The sequence below is a fragment of the Thamnophis sirtalis genome, unplaced genomic scaffold (assembly GCF_051295495.1).
Source record: "Thamnophis sirtalis isolate CommonGarterSnake01/CBP01778 unplaced genomic scaffold, rThaSir2_p1.2 scaffold_5, whole genome shotgun sequence".
Lineage (NCBI taxonomy): Eukaryota > Metazoa > Chordata > Lepidosauria > Squamata > Natricidae > Thamnophis > Thamnophis sirtalis.
This window is the reverse complement of record NW_028261385.1, coordinates 101,415,142-101,436,830: the sequence shown is the minus strand read 5'-3', so window position 1 is coordinate 101,436,830 and position 21,689 is coordinate 101,415,142. Positions and strand designations below refer to the sequence as shown.

The 21,689-nt window shown below is 39.2% G+C and overlaps 1 protein-coding gene across 1 annotated transcript; it reads right to left on the bottom strand.

The window, feature by feature from the left end:
* Positions 1-434: 434 nt before the first annotated feature.
* On the bottom strand, positions 435-21,266 carry POLR1E (RNA polymerase I subunit E). Its single transcript, XM_087716301.1, has 12 exons — positions 21,130-21,266; positions 20,746-20,849; positions 19,484-19,560; positions 17,117-17,202; positions 15,883-15,938; positions 14,083-14,227; positions 12,804-12,911; positions 10,987-11,083; positions 7,470-7,603; positions 6,431-6,512; positions 5,079-5,210; positions 435-1,289 (listed from the first exon to the last, which is right to left on the bottom strand). The coding sequence occupies exons 1-12, from the start codon at positions 21,191-21,193 to the stop codon at positions 1,142-1,144; spliced, it is 1,233 nt and encodes a 410-aa protein (XP_087572427.1). The 5' UTR covers positions 21,194-21,266; the 3' UTR covers positions 435-1,141.
* Between the last annotated feature and the right edge of the window lie 423 nt (positions 21,267-21,689).

The window sequence follows — 21,689 nt, the reverse complement described above, 5'->3', positions numbered from 1 at the left end:
CCTGATACATTATGGAAGGCAACAAGAGGCAAAGGGTTTGTGTGTCTTCAATTAACTGCACAATGAAGAGAAATTCTTAAATGTTCTGCAAGTTGTTGGTGTGTGAGAGAGATGGGAGCCAGGGAAGTACTCAGATACTGCATATGCCTCCAAAATTCAGTTTATATGAACGTTTAGTACTATTTATAACTCCAGCCCACCATGGAAAGTTTAAGCTGCACGAAGGTTAGTTATAGACCAATGTCAACCAAATATAATGTGTGCATGTAGATGTTGCTTGTCTGTTTATAAAACATGGTTCAGCTTATAAGAATTTTGACAACAGACTGGGCATTAGGGAAAAGGAATGTAAGGTACAGTGTGAGAAGGACCAAAGAGACAGATGATAGCTCTCCAGTCTTAAAAACCAAGCAGTCTTAATAAATAAGTCTGGATTGCTATATCGACATTTATTCAGTTGTGTTGGCTAGAGATTATGACAGTTGAGGCCCAATATGTTTATAGGTGACCAGATTGGAGAAGAATAGTGTATCATCGCTCTCCTTTATAGCAACCACTTGCATTCCATGTCCTGATCACAGGTAAATTGTGTGATTTTAGATCATTCACCTTGTTCAAACTCTACACTGCTTTAAAGAAACAGTTGAAACTACAACTGCATTTCTATTTTAAAAAATACAGTAAGATAAAAAGCTGAAAAGAGCCTAGAGCTGTAGAACAAATAGTTGGGAATGTTACAACAAAATACATAATTAAATGAAAATGAGTAAGCACAAATATTTTTTTTTTAAAAAATGTTTAGTATTACCAAAAACATAAGGAACATTTTAAAATATTTAATGTTAATGTTAAATATTGTACATATTCAGCCATGCTCACATTTTAACTATTTTACATGGATGGAGGAAACTATTCCTTATATGGCTGTTTTGAACCAAGATGCCAAATGTTCAAATATCACAAATGACAACATAGCACTTCAGTAAAAGTGCAGATCTCTGCTAAAATACCTCAAGAAACAAAAATGTATAAACTACAAGTACAAATCTCTCCACTCCTTTCAGGACAACAAAATGGTAGGTCTGTTCAGATGATCCATAATTTGTCCAGTTTGTTTTAAGTCCTAGAGGAAAAAACATTCTTAAGTTAATTTGCGTTTCCGGTTGCGTGCGGGTATCTTCTGTGCAGGTAAAGGCAAGCATAAGGTCCCTAATTTGTGTTCTTCAAATCCAGAGAGATTTTTGCTTTTGCTGATCTTCAGTCTCATCGCCTTGGCAATGTCAAGTATTCTGCATTAAGAGAGAAAATGTCAGTTAGAAAGACTGTTCTCAAAGAGTGTCTTCTTCTTTCTTCTTGTAGCAGTCTTCTCTTCACAGTTTGTGACTTTGGCTTTTTCCTGTTCCTTTCCCTCCTTTGGCTGTACGATTACAGCTGTAACTTACATTCTAAACTCTTTGTGCTAAAGAATTGGGTTTTTTGCTGATGCCAGCAAACTTCTTTCCACAAAGCAAGGCAACATGCTGATTGAATCAAGAACTAACACATTTGAAGAAAAGCCAAGCCTCCAGCCAGGCTTTCTGACCGGAGGCTTCCTGATGAATTGGACGGTAAGCCTCATCTGATGGCAATTGTAGTTCAACACAGCTGGAGATTGGAGGAGGCTGCCAGAAGCAACGACATTCTACCCAAAACATTTCTGAAAAACGGAAAACAAATGTCCTGCATTCCTTTAATGCAGTTAAAAAAAAAAAATACCACCAGTATGCGGACGATACCCAGCTGTATCTGTCCGCCCCGTGCCAACTCAATGAAGCGGTGGAAGTGATGAACCAGGGACTTGAAGCTGTTAGTGACTGGATGAGGGCTAACAAACTCGTGCTCAACCCAGATAAGACCGAGTGGCTGTTGTGTTTCCCTCCCACCAATTTGGCTAGTATTCCATCTCTCAGGCTGGGGGGTCAAACATTACGCCCCTCAGACAGGGTCCGCAACTTGGGAGTCCTCCTGGACCCACAGCTGACTTTCGAACATCACTTGTCAGCTGTGACCAGGGGGGCATTTGCCCAGGTTCGCCTGGTTCACCAGTTGCGCCCCTACCTGAACCGGGAGGCCCTCACAACAGTCACTCGTGCCCTTGTGACCTCTAGGCTGGAATACTGCAATGTGCTCTACATGGGGCTGCCCTTGAAGAGTATTCGGCGACTTCAGCTAGTCCAGAATGCGGCCGCGCGAGCGATTGTGGGTGCACCTCGCTTCACTCACATAACACCTATCCTCCGCGAGCTGCACTGGCTACCTGTTGATCTCCAGGTACGCTTCAAGGTGCTACTTGCCACCCATAAAGCCCTCCATGGTAGTGGATCTGGATACTTGAGAGACCGCCTACTGCCAATTACCTCCACACGACCTATTAGATCTCACCGGTTAGGCCTCCTCCGAGTCCCATCTGCCGGTCAATGTCGACTGGCAACTACGCGGAGGAGAGCCTTCTCGGTGGCAGCTCCGACCCTGTGGAACGATCTCCCCATGGAAATTCATACCCTCACCACCCTCCAGACCTTCCGCACAGCCCTCAGAACTTGGCTATCCTGTCAGGCCTGGGGTTAAGACTACAACCCGCCCGAATAGTATGAATGTTGCGTTCTTAATTATGTATTTGTCTTATATGTTAAAAGTTTGTCTCCCCCTCCCCCCTTTTTAAGTTGTAAGCCGCCCTGAGTCCCCCCAGGGAAAAGGGCGGCATATAAATAAACTTTAAATCTAAATCTAAACCATCTTATTTTTGCTTTTTGTTTTTGCACTGAACAGAATTACATCATTCCCCCATAATTCACCATTCACTTCTTGCATGAAATACAGGTAGTCCTTGAGTTATGACCATAAGGGAGCATAACATGGGTTGATCATAAAGTGGGTTGACTGATTTGATTTTACAATTATTTTTTTGCAGTAGTCATTCAGTGTTTTCCTATGAGGTGGTAAAACCAGAAGGAAATGCTGTCTTGCGGCAAAACTGTCATAAAATGTGGCCACTGCAAATACGGCCTGGTTGCTAAGCACCTGAAGTGCAGTCAGGTGAATACAGGGTGGGCCCAACTTTTGGAACTTCAAATCTGGGTAGTAACTACCCTCAGACATGGGAATTTTGAATGGTCAAAGACTACCTGAATGGATAGGTCAAGCAACATGGCACTTTTTCCGTCACCTAAGAGATGGGAGAGGTTGACTAAGTCTGGCTGAACTGAAATTGCCGATAGAGGGTAAATATGTCACAACTGCAGTCAGTCACTGACCACACTTTTCATACCCCAACTCAGGACTTTAGCCTGTTCAACTACATCTAGGATTTATATTGTTCACGCTCTCACTCAATCTCTCTTGGACAACATTTTCAGTCAGTTTTCAGCATACTTTATAGCCTCAAGAGTACTTCCTCTGCACTCTGCCAAGGAGCTTACTGGAAGCATTTACTTTATGACAGTCAGATCAATAACCAACTAGCAGGTCATAAAGGCCATTTCACTCAATTACAAACACTAAAAGGGATGAGCATAAAGTAGGATGCAGTCAGATGTGAGGGGAAGTTATTGGCAAGGGAGTTCTGTCTGTCAGATGTGAAGAGGTATAGGTAGACTTCGTTTAGTGATCACAATTGGAACCAGCAACTCAGTCATTAGGCAAAGTGGTCGCCAAGTGAAACAGCAACTAATGATGTTACATCAGCTTTCCTTTGCTTAACAACCGCCCAAAAGTTGTAAATGCAATAATTGGCTGAAACGTGACTGCATTGCAACTGCAAATGGTCCTTAAAAAAGGCAGTCACTAAACAAAGACTACCTGTATGGCAATATGGCGATAGGAATGTAATCTGCATGCGTTCAGCAGTTGTAGGGAGGGATGGAGTCAAGAGAATGATCAGTCTGGCGTCATTACACTCCCGTAACGGTCTTAAGTCCAGCCCCTTTCAATTTCCTTTGACTCAATTTAGTGCTAATTTAGTGTTGATTGTTAATTGACTAGATTCTTGTGTAAACTCTAGGCATGAGCAATAAGTCATCTTAATTGGAACTTAATGTGTGAGACCAATAGCAGCCCTCTTTAATTATCTCTATAGGCACATATTACCAATTAGCATTCTTGATTATCTTTCCTAGCAATTTATGTGCTTTGTTGATGTTAAAGATGGGATCTGGGATTTGACATGGCTTTAAAGGGAAGTTTCAATGGATACTTCATTACTGAGACTTTGGGTGCTGATGCTGGATAACCAGCTGGGACAGGCTGGTTATCCAGCATCAGAAGAAAGGGGCCCCTTTTCCTACCATGCAATATTGGTTCATAGGAAAAACGTAGCACACTGATCTTACGAAAATAAAATGTGTTTCAGTCAGAACTTCCAAGGATTACTTTCTAACAGTTATATGACTAAAGGTGGAATATACACTGTATCAGAGTATTATTTTATTTTTCTTCCAGGAATGAATGTTACCCCCTCACATAGGAGAAAACAGAATTTGTACTAAGGGATACCTTAGTTAGGGTCTATACTTGCTATCTGTCCTGCATAGCTCTTGTTTGTCTCCTCTAGTTCAATTTATAATCACACTTAATGTGCCCCATGGTAGATACTGAAATGAACCAGCTGTTTTGGCCTCTCCTATTCTTAGCCTTGTAATCTGTCTACTCTGGTGTTCCAGAAACAATATATACTGTACAAGACCAAGGAACTATTTTAGACGTTCATTTGTTGAACTTAACCATCAGGGTGTTCTTGAAAAAAACTATTAATTTTCTCACTGTTCCTAAGGATTTGGGGGGGAGGGTGTTTTCCCTTTTAAGGGAGAAATGTCAGCCAGATTCCTAGGGATGTTAATTACAACCCCTATAATCCCCAGACAAATGACTGCAGAACCTATTGAATGGAAGATATAGGCATTGTAGTCTAGAACATTTGGAAGGCTAGTTCCAAAATAACCGGGGAGCCTAGACACACCTCAAAAGCCAGTGGAGCCCCTGAAGTTCTTAGCCCATTAGTAAGAAAATAGATTAAAAAAATACAATTGTGCTGTTAATCATACTTGTTTTCACGTAGTTTCAGATCTCGCTGCAAGACTGTCAGATTCGTTTGAAAACGGTCAATATGCAATGCCAGGGCTATCGCATATGCTGTTATCTTAACTTTCATTGAAGCTGAAATTAGATTTTGTATCCTGAAATACAAAATGAGAGAAAAAAAAGGATAAGAAAACCATGATACAAAAACTATGCAACTTTGCTGCTACATATTCTTTCCACATCCTCCTACAAAGCAGCAAAATAAAGAGTCGATGGTTTCCTATATTCCACAGTATTTTGTCCCAGCAGAATACAAATTCAACAGTCTGTATAATGCAAGCATGTCTGTTTTAGATGCTTCATTTCATATTATTATTCTTTAATTGCAATCTATAAGTGGATTACCTATAGATGTGGACTTTGCATGGACAAGTAAAATGTAATATGGGACTCATACAAAATATACAGCATGTTCCTTCACATCAGTGTTGACTCTTAGAAAATGGCTGGACCAGTAAGTCCCTGCAGTTTCCTTGGCTACAGCTACTTTTGTGTCCAAGTCATGACCAGAGCCACATGATCTCATTTCTAGCCTGGTGCCTTTAACCTCTTCACCAAACTGGGTCCCAGGAAGATTTCCAATAGTTACAGAATGGAGCTTTAATGTTCTGCACAAAATCTTCATGCCTAACAATCATGATTTTTTGCCTAACAATGATCATTTACACATTCCACAACTCTTTAACAATCCACCCAGAAAAGCCCAATTAAAAACAGCACAAAACTATTTTTGTCAACAAAAATAAGGCAGCTTGAAAGGGAATAAGACATTTATTGCTTATCATTTTATAAAACCTTTTTTTTCTTAAAATGGGAGAGGAAGTTGCTTAGTAAAAACAGACATAATCTTAATCCTGAACCTTGACAGTGCACAGAGCTGGGAGATGGTACTCCTGAATAATGTTCCCTAATATAGTGCTTTAATGTTAAAAGGTCTCCCTTCCACAGTATTATTAAAAACACATTAGACCAAAAAAAAAAGAAAAATAGCAAAATATTATATAAATTGTTTTTTATTCTCATTGTTTCCTTATATTCTCTCTTTTTAAAAGAACAAACATCTGTACATTTCAGTTAATTGCAACTACAAAGGATTTCTGAGCAGTTTCTTGGCATGATCCTCCTGTATGAAATATATTTGAAATAAAGAAACACATCTACTTTCTATTGATTTCAAGAATTTTTTATATGCTACTTCTGATCCTCTTTTAGGCAATGCTGTATGATTTAATAAGTCTCCTAAGAATAATAAACCAATCTATTCCTATTTATACATTTTACTAGCCTTGAAATCAAAGGGCTGGGTTTTTTTTACCTGCCATTGCCATAAGACAGTGCTGTGAAAGTTTTCACAAGCTTGTTGCTGATGATATCTGGACAAGTGGGGCCCATGGCATCTACAAATGGAAATAAAAAAAGTTAGTGTTCTAAAATCCTCCTAATCTCCAATCTAAATAAGAATCAGAATGACCAGAGGAGTCTGCATTCTACAAAGTCGAGACATTGTAAACAAAGCGAACACTGGACACAGAAAACATACAGAATACAAAATCCTAATATCAAATTTCATTTTAAAAACAACAAACTACCAAACATAGCTGAGATTACAGCACGTTGGTATGATTGCAGAAGAGCAGAATGGAGTTCAGTAGGATCAAGAGGGGGAAGAGAACTCAATCCATTGCCCTCTTCACAATTAAAGGATGCACTACCTATACATTTTAAAGAAATCTAGAACAGGGTCTCCAACCTTGGCAACTTTAAGCTTGGAAGACTTCCAACTCCCAGAATTCAAAGATGGCTGGGGAATTCTGGGAGTTGAAGTCTGCCAAGATTAAAAGTTACCAAGGTTGGAGATGTGTTTAATTGCCAAGGTTGCAGATGTGTTTAATACACCTAGAAGATGTATTAAACTGCCTGAAAATTATACAAATCAAATTACATTAGTCTTTCTCCATTTGGAGTGCCTGAGGTGATCTGGCTTCCATTTCCAGCTAACTGAAATTTCTAGGAATCGGACGTCAGTACATATGGAAGGCAAAAATAACCACCTCAGCACTTCCCTTTTCTCGTTTAATTTAAGGATTAGGCACTCTAATTAGCCAAGGTGGTGCAGTAGTTAAGGTTTTGGACTAGGACTGGAAATCCTGGTTCAAATCCTTTTCAGCTAGGGAAGACTAATGGCTGATTTTGGGGCAATTCCTCTCTCTCTGTCCATTCTACCTCACAAATTTGTTGTAGAGAGAAACGGGAAGAGGAACACTGTACAACTGAGCTTCTGGAGGACACCCAGTATATAAGTCAAATAAATAATAAAAAATATACTTGGTATCAGAGAGGGAAAAGATCCTTACGTTTCTTCTTAACAACCTTTTGTGAGATCAGCTTGACAAGACAGTCAAAAAACCAGAGGCAACGTGCTTTGTGATCGTAACTCTTCTTATCCGAAGGCATGGATTTAAGTTTGTCCAAGACAAAGGAACAATAGCTAAGCAAGACATAAAAGATTTATCTTACATTTTGAAAAGCAATTAGGAGGTAGCTAGCAAGAGCTGCAATTTCAGCTGCTGTTGATTTCACAAAATTCTGTGTGGATTGAAAGCAATCAAGTTCATATTAACAGAAACCATCTCCCTTTCAACAGAAAACAGCACACTCTATATGTATTATCTGCTTCAGTGTAGATTTTGCTCAGATTTAAACAGGTGGATCCTAAAACTGTGTTTCTGGATTTAGAAGTATTGGAACAGTAAATGTATGTTCTTCCTTTTTGTTTTCTTCTCTTTGCAGCTAAGACATAACCTTCTTTTTCACATAATTCCTTCTTTTATACACTTTCAAGTGTACATCCCACCCACTACCCACGTAAAGGCATGTTCCCCACCCCCCAAAAAATTAAAAGGTGGGGAGCGATAGCTGAGAAGTGTTTGATTTGTTTTGTATACAGTAGGACCCATGTTCAGTCAGTGGCACCTACAGGTAGTCCTCGACTTATGACCATAAGCCCAAAAATTATGTTGCTAAATGAGAAATTTGTTAAGTGAGTTTCGCCCCATTTTATTACTTTTCCTGTCACATTTGTTAACTGAATCACTGCAGTTGTTAAATTAATAACCTGGTTGCTAAGTGAAACTGGTTTCTCCCATTGACTTTGCTTGTCGGAAGATTGCAAAAGGTGATAGTGTGACCAATGTTCCCTCTAAGTTGCACGGCTGCGCACATGGAAAGTAAACACCGCGCAGCAGTTTCCAACTGTCGCACAATGTCATTTGCCAGACACGGACTGCAGTCTGCAGAGTGGCCGCACAATCGCGATTGAAACCCCTGCCAGCTAAACAGGAGTGTTCAGGTGCAGCAGGGCAGCAAAGTGACTGGGTTGAAGACTTCAGGTGGCTCTAGCTTCCTGGAGCAACTATTTAGAGGGAACATTGCAGTGGTGGGTTTCAAAAATTGTTGGAACCTACTCTGTGGGTGTGACCTCCTTTGTGGGAGTGGCTTGCTGCCCATGTGACTGAATATGAAATTATGAATTAGTACAGTCCAAGTAGCTATTCAGAAACTCTGGCATTGAAGCATGCAAGTCTTAAAGCTGTCAAATTACAAGATCCTTGCCAGTGGTGGATTTCAAAAAAAATTTGGAACCTCTTCTGTAGGTGTGGCCTACTTTCCGGGTCCACTGGTGGAACCTCTTCTAACTGGTTTGGTAGATTTGACAAACCGGTTCTACCGAATAGGTGCGAACTGCTAGGAACCCACCTCTGGAACATTGCCCACAGCTTCCTTCGCACAAGTTTAAGAGGGCTAAATTTGCCTTGTTGGGTGGGAGTGGGGGAGGGAGTGATTGGCCGAAACTCACTGAAAGAAAGTTCCGTGTCTTTCTGACCCGCGTGATTAATTCAGCCTCTGAGATAAACATATTGTGTGAAAGCAGCTGGCTTCCCTTCCTCTCCAGCATCCGTGCTTTTATTAACACATAAAAGCCCACAAGGGGTGGGGGCTGGTCGCGAACCAAGAACGAGCCAACCAAGCCGAGTGGGGGTTGCTCCGCAGAGAGCAACCCACGCTCAAGAGAAACGTCTGCAGTGAGCCTCCTGCCTTCGCTTTCTACCTCTCCACAATGAGGTAGAAAGCGAAGGCAGGAGGCTCACTGCTGCCGTTTCTCTTGAGGCTACCCACCTGAGGCTCGCATTGGCAAATCCAGGGCGGCACGGCAGTGATCCTAAACTCCCACCTAGAGCGCGCGCACCACAGAATCCAAATGCAGAAAGCAGGTTCTGTTTCCTTGTGCATCTCTCTCTTTCAAAGAAAACCTTCCTTGTTCTACCTCTCCTGCAATCTCAGCTATCTTTGAGTCTCCAGCCGGTCAAGTGACATCGCGTGATATTTGATAACTCATTGGGATTTTCAAAGTCATTAAGAATATTTTTGCTTTTAAACTAATTAAAATTCCTATCTGTCAGTTTATCTGTGCAATTTTGTTGGATATTTTGGGTCACTAGTTACTATCACTAGTTATATGTAGAATTGTCTCCAAGAGTTCAGTAGTAGTAGGTTACTGAAACCACCTGTGTAGTGAGGAACAAATTGCCACAATTTTTTAAACAATCAGCAAGCATTGTTGAACAGACAGGCAATAAATCCTTGAGTTTACAAATTAATGATGGAAGAAAACTGTTAGATGTGAATGAGATGTGAATGACTTTATGCATGGGGATTTTAATCATTTTACTCATTTAAAATAGCAAATTGCATATAATACATTAAAATGAAGTATATCAAGTGAAATTCATTAAAATGAAGTATATCAAACATTTACTATTTTAATATTACCAGTATTAAGTGCCATTTATATATTCATTTCAAAGCTCTATTTTATTTAATCCAAAATGAATCTGGAAAGATAACTGTAGTGAGTTTGCTTTTGAACAAATATTTCTAAATTTATTCATTTACAATTTTATTTGTTTTAAAATTTTATTAGTTTGATTTGATATAACACTAATCTCGTTGTTGTCTTGGGGGACATCTGTGAAAAAAATTCAGGTGCTCAGGCACGAAAATGTGCTGCTCAAACACTATACTTTTCCGCCCACACTGAAAAAAAATTAGAGGGAACATTGAATGTGACCCCAGGACACTGCAACCATCATAAAGGTGAGTCAGCTATCAAGCACCCGAATATAAATCATGTGACCATGGGGATGCTGCAAGGGTCCTAAGTGTGAAAAATGGCCATAAGTCACTTTTTTCAGTATTGTTTAACTTTGAACAATCACCAAATAAACTGTTGTAAGTTGAGGACTACCTGTACAGGAAAGGCTGGCTTGGAAGAGATCCATCTGAAATTGTGGAGAATTCTTTCCATTCAGAGAGTGGATAATACTGAGCTAAGCGGACAAATGCTCTTACTGTGGATACGGGCAACCTCTTACTTTCCTAAAAACAACCCGCGTAGAAAGGATGGAGGTGCATATACTGAATTTCAGATGATATTTGATACCAGAAGAATAAAATCATTAAAACCTTAGAGAAATGTTTTCCTGTACATTTTCTTTTAAGTCGTGGCAGACACATTGTCAAAGTGGAAGACCTTAGAAACATTTCTTACATTAATTCCACAAAATAAAAGATAAATCGTATGTGCCATTTTGAGAGCCTTCATTAGGAGGTGCAAAGTACCTCAAGGCAAAAAGCAACAGAGGATCTGCTTTAGATTCTAATGGCTATTCACATGTGAAGTTTCACCTATCACTTGATATTTCAGTCTTTGGTTCCGTCTTTACAAAATGAACTGCTAACTACAGTTGTTTTTTAAATCATGTAGACTATATTAATAATATTTTGCCTGAATTATATTTGGAGGGTCTTTACCTTTTCTCTTCAGTCATCTTGAGAATGTCAGCTGAGGTTATATTCATGAAAACTGCAGCTGGAGCTTGAAGTGCCTCATATTCAGCAGGTGAAATGACTGGAGATACGTTTAGGATGTTTTAGACAAATATTTCTTACTCATCAAGGCAACCTCAATATAAAGCAGAGGTTTTACACACTAGAGCCGTGATGGCATGCACACGCTGGCCAGCTGACTTCGGCTTTCTTTTGAGGCCATTTTTCGCCCTCCAGAGGCTTCCTTGAAAAACCAGCCTTACAGGCAAACTGGAAATTCGGGAACAGACTTCCAGTTTGCTCGTAGGGCCTGTTTTAGACCTCCAGAGCCTTCAGGGAAGCCTCCTGAAGGCTCCGGAGGGCTAAAACTGGCTCTACGAGCAAACCAGAAGTCTGTTCCTGAATTTCTACTTTGCCCATAGGACCGTTGTTTTGCACTCTGGAGGCTTCCGGGAAGCTCCTGAAGCCTTTAGAGGGCCTCTGGGGGGGGAGGCTGTTTTCGCCCTCCCCAGGGTCCTATAAAGCCTCTGGAGCCTGGGGAGGGTGAAAAAAGCATGCCAGAAATGGGGGGGGAGCACTGGGGTCACGCGCATAGCATTATGGGTGTAGCATGCCCGCACACGACCACCCTGCGCTCCCCTCGCTTTTGGCACACGAGCCAAAAAAGGTTCGCCATCACTGCACTAGAGGATTGAGGCTGAATGCTCTTAAGGATAAAAGAACAAACAGCTTCTGATTAAAAGGAGGGGGGAACCCTACTATTTGAATAGCCACAACTGATGACCATAACTTGAGTCCAGAGTTGTAAGTCATTGCAATTGTTAAGGTCACATGACCGCACTTAATTTTATGAGTTGTGGCAGATGTTAAAAAAACACCACTGTCAATTAAATACAGCTGTTAAGAAAATATATTTTATCCAAAGGGCATAAAACAGGAAGTAAATGCCAGAACCAGTGGGGAAAAAAAGGCAACCATGTGACTGTGGGACAGAGCAAATGGCTGTAAAGGTGAGCTGGTTGCTAAGCACCCAATATGCAATCATGTGACTGTAGAGTATATGTTTGCAGCCATTAGACCTTTGCAATTACATTGTATGTACCTTTTGGGGGTCCACCATAATTTCAAAAATCTGCTAGACGATGATCTGCTAAAGCTGCGTATTACCTGTGTTGAGATTGCCGTTCCCTTTGTTACATTAATCTGCATCAGAGCGCTTTCTGCTGGATTAATTAAAACATATTTTCCTCTATAGCACAGCAGAGCTTTGATCTCAGCTGTTTCACTCATCGGGGCTGCAGTAGAACGTACGTTTTTGAGCTGTTTTCAAACCGGTTGAATCCCACCACTGGTTAGGGAAGATTGCTCAACTTGTTCTTAGTATCTCAGCAACATTTAAGATGATAACATACATTCAGTAGAGAAGGTTTTAGAATGAATGTATCAGTGATGTAGCAAATATAGGAGAATACTATCAGGTCAGATTTTTTGGAAAGACAAGAAAATATCACCTTTCTTGTCCAGCTCTGCTCTGTGACTATGATAAAATTCTCTCTCCCTTTCTTGTGTAGGATAAGATTTTCCAAAGGCATTTATGAGTAAGGTAACAATTCTTGGCAATTGTTTCCTTTCCCTAACTGCTGCTCCAATGGTTTTTAGATACTCTTTAGATACAACATAATCACAATAGAACTCATGGTCTCTCTCTTCCATGTGCTCTTCAACAATGAGGGGCATACTTTTTCTTTAATAGTCATGTTAAGGGCCATTCTCTCAAACTTCATTCTGCTCATAAAGGATACTATCTTCAAATTTATAGACGTCCTCTGGAGTTTTAGCATCTTCATGGCAGGGAGGAAGAACCAAGGAGACATCAGCTTTCTCATCTTCTGCTGCATCATGAACCAATGCTTTGAAAACAAATAAAAAAGGAAATATTTTATTTATTTAACAGGATGTTTATTTGAAAAAAGTTAATCCACAATCATTAGAGTCTTTCTCAACTTTCTTTGTATGTGTTGGAAGATAGTTCCCATCATTTTTAGACTGCCTTACTGCACTGACATTCAGAAAACAGTTTAGAGAAAACTATTCCAATTAAAGAACTGAAACAAAGGTAAAGTAAAATAATATGAAATAACATGAATGTACAAGATGCTTACTAAACAACACCTAAGAATATTGGCAACATATTAGTTGGAAGAAAGGATGTAAATAAAAATTATAAATAAATAAAACTGTGCAAATGCTGTTCAGAAAGGGGAGAGGAAAGAATTTGGAGTTCTCCTAAAGAGTGAAAAAGAGAATGTCAGGTATAATTTTTATGGAATGAAAATTCTGAAATGACAATAAGGAATACAATATCTGCATATTATCAATTTCTATGCTTTGTTAGCTAATCACCAATGTTGGTTGGAGGACTCTAAAATGAGAGCTATAATCTAACACATGGAGAAACATGCCAGTTTGGAAAAGCACAGAAGAAAGTTAAATAAAGATATGCAATTCAGTCACTTATAAACTGAAGATACAAAGGATTTTATTGTAAGTATTTATCTTTGAAAATATGTGGTAGTTGCAGGGCTGTTGTAGGATACCAGAATTTGAAGCATAATGAGGGAAAATCTAACCTGTAGTTTTAAAAGAACCAAAAAGAAATAGGAAATTGAAAGATGTTAAGATATTTTACATTGAATTACACTGGAATATATATATATATTTAAAAAGTAAGCAATAATGTTGACCCATTTAACAAAAAATTAAAACAATAGTAGCAAATATCTGAAATGGTCAAGCAATATAAAGAATCTTTTAAACATTTAGAAAGGAGTCACATTGGTTCAAATAATGGAAAAAATATTTGCGGGCTGCACAGATGGGAATCATATGAAGGTAAATGACAGGACAGAGACCCTTTCTACATTTCATAATTATCTTTAGATGGATGAGACTCATTAGCATGCAATGTTGTCACTTTAAGATTATGCTCAAAATAAATTACATAACCAGCATTACATTAAAAAGAGAGATCTTAGATTGGCTTACAGCTCCAATTCTTTATTTCATGGCTCTTATACCTACCAGCAACACCTTTTGTTTCTATGACATCTTCTGCAGCTTTAATCACTGCTTTATTTAATACCTCCTTTCTGACTTCATTCATTCTCCGAGAATTCAAGGCTTTTCTCTGCTTGTTGGTTCCAAAGGCTTCAATGCAGAGATCTACCTGTAAAATTATCAAGAGATTGCTATATAAGCCACAAAGTGCTACTCCTACTGGATTCTCTTGCAGGTGAAATTCAGTTTTCAGGTAGCTAATAAGAACACAAAGTACTAACTATGTTGAGCCCTTTTCTCCCCATAACAAGGCAGTCTAGAAGAACAATACTCCAAACCCACCTCCAAAGTTCATTTTGTGGGAAAGAAAACAGAACACATCAGTTGTCTTCTAAGTAATTGATTATCTTTTAAATTCAGTAACTTTTTAAAAGCTCTTTTTAACCATCATTTTATAGATAACAGAAATTTAACAGAAATTATAGAATGTATTATTATTTAATTGCAGCCCAATATCCTAGAAAGGTTTCATTTTGGGGATAAGATCCTATTTTCCAGTGAATGAGAAAAATCTCATTTTTCCTTTTACCATCACCATTATCATTTTACTATTACAGTTATCATTTGCATTGTTATTATTAACAATTTGGTCACCAAAAAACACAGGAGAAAAATACAGTGTCAATAATTCAAAGTGCCAACATGAAAATAATATACTGTATTTTTCGCACTACAAGATGCTCCGGACCATAGTTTTTGGGAAGGAAAACATGAAAAAGAAATCTGCCTCTGCCTCCCAGTAATTTGCCTCCTTGCAGCAAACAGCCTGGTCAGCTTCAGCACAAGCAGCTGATTTAGCACAAGCAGCTGATTGGTGGTTGGATCGGCCTCCTGGAATACTGCCGATCAGCTGTTCCAAGCTGCAGAAATCACCGCCACCCATCGCTGCCCGCCACCTCCACGCACTCCATTTTCGGCCTCTGCACGTCCCGTTTTCAGCCTCCGTGTGCTGCCATTGCTGCCTGGAATGGGCCAAAAATGTGGGGCGTGGAGGTGATAGGCGGCAGGTAGTTCTCACTTAACAATGCTAATTGGAATCAGAAGTGCCACTGTTAAGAGACAAGGTTGTAAATTGAAAAATCATGTGACTGTACTGCTTAGCAATCATAGTTCCTATTAAGTGACACCTTCATGTGACCATCACTTTTGAATTCCTGATGGCTTCCCATTGACTTTGCTTGTGGGAATCTGGCAGGAAAGGTCATAAATCCTGATCACATGAGAATGCTGTGCCAGCTACGGGTATGATGACCAGTTGTAATCACCACTACCGCCATAAGTTTGAACAGTCAATGAACAAGTGGCAGTTAAATAAGCAGCACCTGTATAGAAATGTATGCTATGCTCCAAGATTGAGCAATGGTGTCCCATTAACTAGATTTCTTATTTAAGGGAATGAATCAAATGGAATGACCTCAGCATTGATTTAAACATTCAAACTATAAATGACCAATGAGGGGAGATGAAATATCAATAGAATTTAAAGACTGCGTTCAAGTTTCCATTTTTGAATTAGGCTGGACTGAAACCGTTATCACTGAAACACTGAAATTAAGAATGGCAAGTGGGCCAAAATTCTAGCAAAGAGAAACTACAAGGAGAAATAGTCCAGAATAAGGTCATTTTAAAAAAAAAATAGGGCTGAAAATTTACCCGAATGCTATTACCATTTAAATAGAAAATAAATAAATCAAAAGGCCTTTAAATACAGCAAATATATCAAAATAAATTTTCCAATCGTAGTATCCTAGTTGCTTGACATACCTTTTCTCTATAGGATTTAGCCAAATATTCTGACAGGTCATTATCTGCTACATCATCTGTTAAGAACAACATCAGAAGAAATAAAGTAAAAGTCAGACTCAACAAGACTCCTGGTCAATCCATTCATCCATCATGCCAATCAAACAGTATTAAAGCATTCTTGGAAAGATGATGTATTAGCTATCTATTATCAATACGTTCTTTTAAATTCTTCTGGTCAAGGATTATTTATCTATGCTTGGTAGAATGAGCTGAGTTAGTGCATGGCAGATAAATCTGATAACATCTTTTCAGTCACAAATGTTATTAGAAGCACGACCTTTCCTTCATCAAGCAAGATAATTCTCAAATCCTGACTAGGAGATAGGAACAAATTCAGAAAGAAAAAAAATCCATGCAGGACATCCTTCCAGGAAGTTACTATTTCCGAATGCAATTTGGGGATTAAAGTTTTAAAATGTTAAATATTCCTTTCAATAGAAAACTAGCATACTAGGAAAACTTGAACTGAAGTTTTCCTACTCTGTGGGTTGCTTTCTATAGATTGGAAGTATTTGGTACAGTAGACCACTTAATTCCATTTGTATTCTGAAAATCTACAACAGGTTTAGCACTGATGTGCTAATATTCTTGTTAAACGTTCAGGATAGTAAGCACTATGTCAGGGGTGTCAAACTCAAGGCCTGCGGGCTGGGGCCGGCCCGTGATGTGGTTGAATCCAGCCTGCGGGACTGTCCTGGAAAATGTAAGGGGCCAGCATGGCTTCGGTCCGGTCTACTCAATGCAAAGAGGAAACATTGGGCTAGCATGGCTTCGGCCAGGTCTACCCAATACAAAGAGGAAACATGCCAGCAGTTTGGGGAGTGGCATAAAGCTCACCACGCCCTCCCAGTCGGCCACACCCACCCACCAATCCTGACCGAGGACAACCACAGCCCTGATGTAGCCCCAATGAAAATGAGTTTGACACCCCTGCTCTATGTGAATCAATACAGGAAAATGTCTCCCAGGTCCTGCATAGGAAAAAAACAATATGAAACAGTAAATGACTTTTATTGATTGTTTGATGGCTGTGTATAAAAAAGGGACACCATCTAGAAGTGCACTGGCTTGTGAACTGTCTTAAGTTATTTATACAAAAATTAAAGGGGGAGAAATAAGTAAATAAATTTTCTGACTCCAGGTAAGCTTGCCAACAATTAAAATTAGAAAAAAGAAACCGTGCTTTACCTACCTGAAATTAATGGCTGCAAGTTGAACAATTCTGCATTGTAGACCTCCATTTTCCCAGAAGGTTCATCTAAAACACCGACAAAATATCTAATGGAAGAGATGGTGTTGAGTAGTTTTTCTTTCATTTTAGAAGCATTTAGAATGACTAGTTTGGCTTCAGAAGTGTCAGAAATAGCATTTTCCAATAGAATGGTTTATTTAAAAAACCCATTACAACTCTCTTTATATCTTGGTATAATAGAGGATTGCCCATGTAGATGTGGGGAGACAAAGACGTAGAAGGGACAAAGAAATAAAATTACAAATTAGGCTCGGTTTGCAAAATATTGGATGTAGCACATCAGATTTTGCCACTTTAGCAATAAGAAGTAAATTCATTTGCATTTACTTCAGTCCCTTCTCTTCCCTTCCATGTTACTTTAAAAAACATGTAAAATAGTACTTTAAAATTATTATGAAGTCTCTAAGATTACTTGAAGGCTGAACTGGATAGCAATTTAGCTCTCCTTTCCCCCAGTTTACTAAATCAACTCCACTACTGTAGCTCCATTAGAACCAAATATTATTCAACTCTTCCTAGATTTGTCATTTGCACTACAAATTCAAGAGTGTGGGGAGGGGGAGATGCCTTTGAGTCATCCCTGGCAACTGCCGGGACAAGTCCATTCAAATTTCTTGGCAAGATTTTGGAAGTACTTTTCTTCAGTGCTTCCTTTGTAGGGCTGAGAGAGAGTCTCAGGACCTAAGGTGAGATTAGAGTTCAAGATCTCCCCGTTTCTAGCCAGATGCCTTAACCACTAAGGAACATCAAAGTGATTCTTTATGTGACTTATACTTATTCTTTCCCCTCCTTTTACGTCCCCAACTTTCAGATTGTGCCATCCATAGTACAAACTACTACAGGTAGTCCTCAACTTATGACCACAATTAAGCCCAAAATTTATGTTGCTAAACGAAACATTTGTTAAGGGACATTTGCTTTGCCTCATTTTACGACCGTTAATTTCATAGTTGTTTAGTGAACCACTGCTTAGTTGTTGTTTAGTGAACAGTCGTTAAATTAGCAACATGAAGTGAATATGGTTTCCCCATTGACTTTGCTTGTCAAAGAAGACCACACGACCCCAAGACACTGCAACCGTCATAAATATGAATCAGTTGCCAAGCATCTGAATTTTGATCACGTGACCATGGAACTGCTGCAATGGTCATAAGTGTGAAAACAGCCATAAGCCACTTTTTTCAGTTGTAACTTTGAATAGTCACTAAATAAACGGTTGTAAGTTGAGGACTACCTGTATTTTAGACTGTTAACTTGACTGAATTGATTCAAACAGCATATACTGTACGTCTTACAAATAAAATTACAAAACCTAAAAAAAAGGAAGTAGACAAATACCATAAAAGAAAACAAAAGTACCATATTTTTTGGACTATAAGACACACCGGAGTATAAGATGCACCAAGATTTTGAAGAGGTAATTAAAAAAAAAAAAAAAAGCTTGTGTTCAAGCCTGCAAAGTGTTCCTGGAAGCTGGGGAGGGCAAAAACGCGACCTGTGGGGGGGTTTGGGAGCCACAAAAATGGGATCTGCATAGGGTTTGGGAGGCCTGTAGAGTGCTCCTTGGGGCTGAGGAGGGCAAAAACGAGCAAAAAAAGGGCGTGCAGAGAGTTTGGAAGGCCTGCAGAGTGCTCCTGGGAACTTGGAAGAGCAAAAACAGCCCAATTTCTGTGAAAAATGGGCATGCTTTCACTCGTTTTTGTCCTCCCTGTAGAGGAGCACTCTACAGGCCTCCCAAACCCTCTGCACATCTTATTTTCTGCCCAAGATGGACCCATTTTAGCAAAAAAAGGGCCCATTTTTCACTCATTTTTGTCCTCCCCAGCCCCCAGGGGAACTTTGCAGGCCTCCCAAACCCTCTGTGCTTCCAGTTTTGTGAAAAACGGAATCCATGGGGCGGAATTTTGGGAGGCCAAAAATGCTCTATTCAGTGTCTAAGACGCACCTAGATTTTCACCCTCTTTTGGGGGGAGGGGAAAAAGGTGCACCTTATACTCCGAAAAATATGGTATTTGTTCTATTCTGAACAAATACAAGCCTCACTGTAATATATTTTCAGACGTACATTGAAATGGGACATTTCAAGTCCCATCAATCTTCAAAACAGACTTATTTATCACTTTGAATCACTAATATCATATTATAACACTGGGAAGAAATCAAATTGTTACTCTGAAGCTATTAATGCTTGGCTAATTCTGACCTGCTAAAGAAAGCAAATACATTTGTACATATTTATATATAAATAAAATAAATTAATATTTGAAACATTCGTGTGTTTTAGAGATACAGACACATTAATTATACCTGCAAAGATTATTGCATTTTAGGGCTCCTGCACCAAAGTTATTTCCTACGTAAGACAGCCGGTCTGTTTCTGCATTCTGAATGGAAACAAAAAAAAGCAATAAGCTATGGATGCTGGTTTTCTAGGTGAAGGCATTTTCCAAAAGGTTTTCCCACTTTATCCTAAGACATCCCAGGTATGAATTTATTGCAACAATATATAAATGAATGACAAGTAAGCAGTTCTATAGTCTCCTCTAATATTTCCCTCTTTTCCCAGTTAAATGTTTACTAAGCCCAGCTATATAAGTTGGTTTTACTGATTATACTCATTAAAAACTGCCCATTTTTTAAAATAACAATTATATCCTGAAAGCAGTGCAACCTATACATAAGCTCAAGCAGATAAACAAGGAAAATATAGAATTCTTTTCCTTGTCTATGATATTTTATTAATTACTTTTGACCCCAAGTCTAGGCAATTACAAATCTCTAAGCTTTTTATTTTGCTGTCATTTTTTGGTATTTTATATTATATACTAAAATTTTATATATCAACTGACTTTTGACACTGTATGTTTTAGGCAGACATTATTACATTTTAATTCTGTAAATTGAAAACAAATGCAATTTCCGCAAAAAGCTACCAGAGGTTTTCAATTCAAAAGTGAGAATTTGATAACAGCAATTATAACTTCATTACTGCACGATGGTAAATTGAGGCTAATGGCTTGTTTCTTCCATTACTTATTTAATATGCATGTACATACTAAGAACAATTTTCAGACTTAATACTCACATATGCAACTAACCCTTGTATGGCCAATAAATTATACCAAAACTACTAAGCAGTGAAAATACATGGACATGAACAGTTCTTATTTAATATATCTCAAACATGTATGCACTTTTAATGGTTCCAGTTGTACAGTTTCTTAAATTTTTGTGCTGGAGCAGCTAAAATTCTCAGACCCTAGACTTGGCTTTATACTGTAGTAGAATGACAAAAAGCAATTTGAAAAGATCTTCCATTCCTGGGATTTATAAAAGATAAACCTTCATTTGTGTGACATTAATTCCCCACAAAGCAGACACCTTAAATGGAAATTGGAATTATGGAAATTGGAAATATGAACTTCAAGAGACAGGAATCATTCCACTGCCTGATGATGAAGCTTTAAGTTTCATAAAGGGGGCACACTCTATTCAGCATGCATGCCATAAATGTAAACAGATCAACATATTTAAATGAACACAAAAACATGGAACAAGTTTGTATTTACCACAATTGTATAATTCTTCTTTCTGGGATTACTGATGTCTTTGTTTCTGTACAAAGTGAAATTCATATTTTCAGGATTCTTCAGTTTCCCATTTGTAAATTGAACTGAAATTGAACAGCAAGAAAATGAAAAACTCGAGGACTACCTGTACATCCATTGCCCTTGATCAAGAGCCCACCCCGCCTCCCGTTCCTCCTTACTGCCTCTGAACACTCAGTTCGAGGAATCAGAAACTTTTTTCCTAGCCTTTCGCCCACGCTGCCTCTCCTGCAGGACGCCCGGCAGTGTAAACGCAAAGTATAATAAAGCTAAACAGAACAAGAGCCCTGAAGAAGAAGAACAACAACAATGCGACAGATGCCTCTTCTCCACGGGGAGTCTCACCTAGCGGAGCTCTCTGCCCTTCCTGGGGATCTCCCCGGTAGATCCACTCAACCTCCCCAGCCATGGAAGAAACACGCCGCTACTGCTACCGCAGCCACCAGATCCCCGGAAGAGGCGGGATCAGCTCCAAGGCCTAGCCACACCTCCTTTTCTGGCCACACCTCCTTTCCCGGGCACTCGCTCCTTTCAATTAAGCCTCGCTCGCCACCTACAGACGAGGAAGAGGATATAAGTAGCCGGGGAGAAGTGTTCCAGTTGCTCCTGGAAAGCAGAAAAACAAAGTTAAGGTTGAATTCAAAGTTAAGGTTGAATTTGATTGCTAGTAATTTCAGCAGGACGTCCCTGGAATTTTCTTAGCCACCAGATGACTTGTCCCATTGCCCCCTTCTACCACATTTCTTTCTCTAATTAGAATCTCTTCCTTTGTAGAAACGCGGCTTGATTTTTTTCCCCACACACAATCCAAGGAAGAGTTCTAGGAAAGTGCTGCGAGTTCAATTTCCACTTTTTAGTTTTGTGGAGTAAGCTTTGTAACAGTCATTCTTTCTTCGGCTATTTCC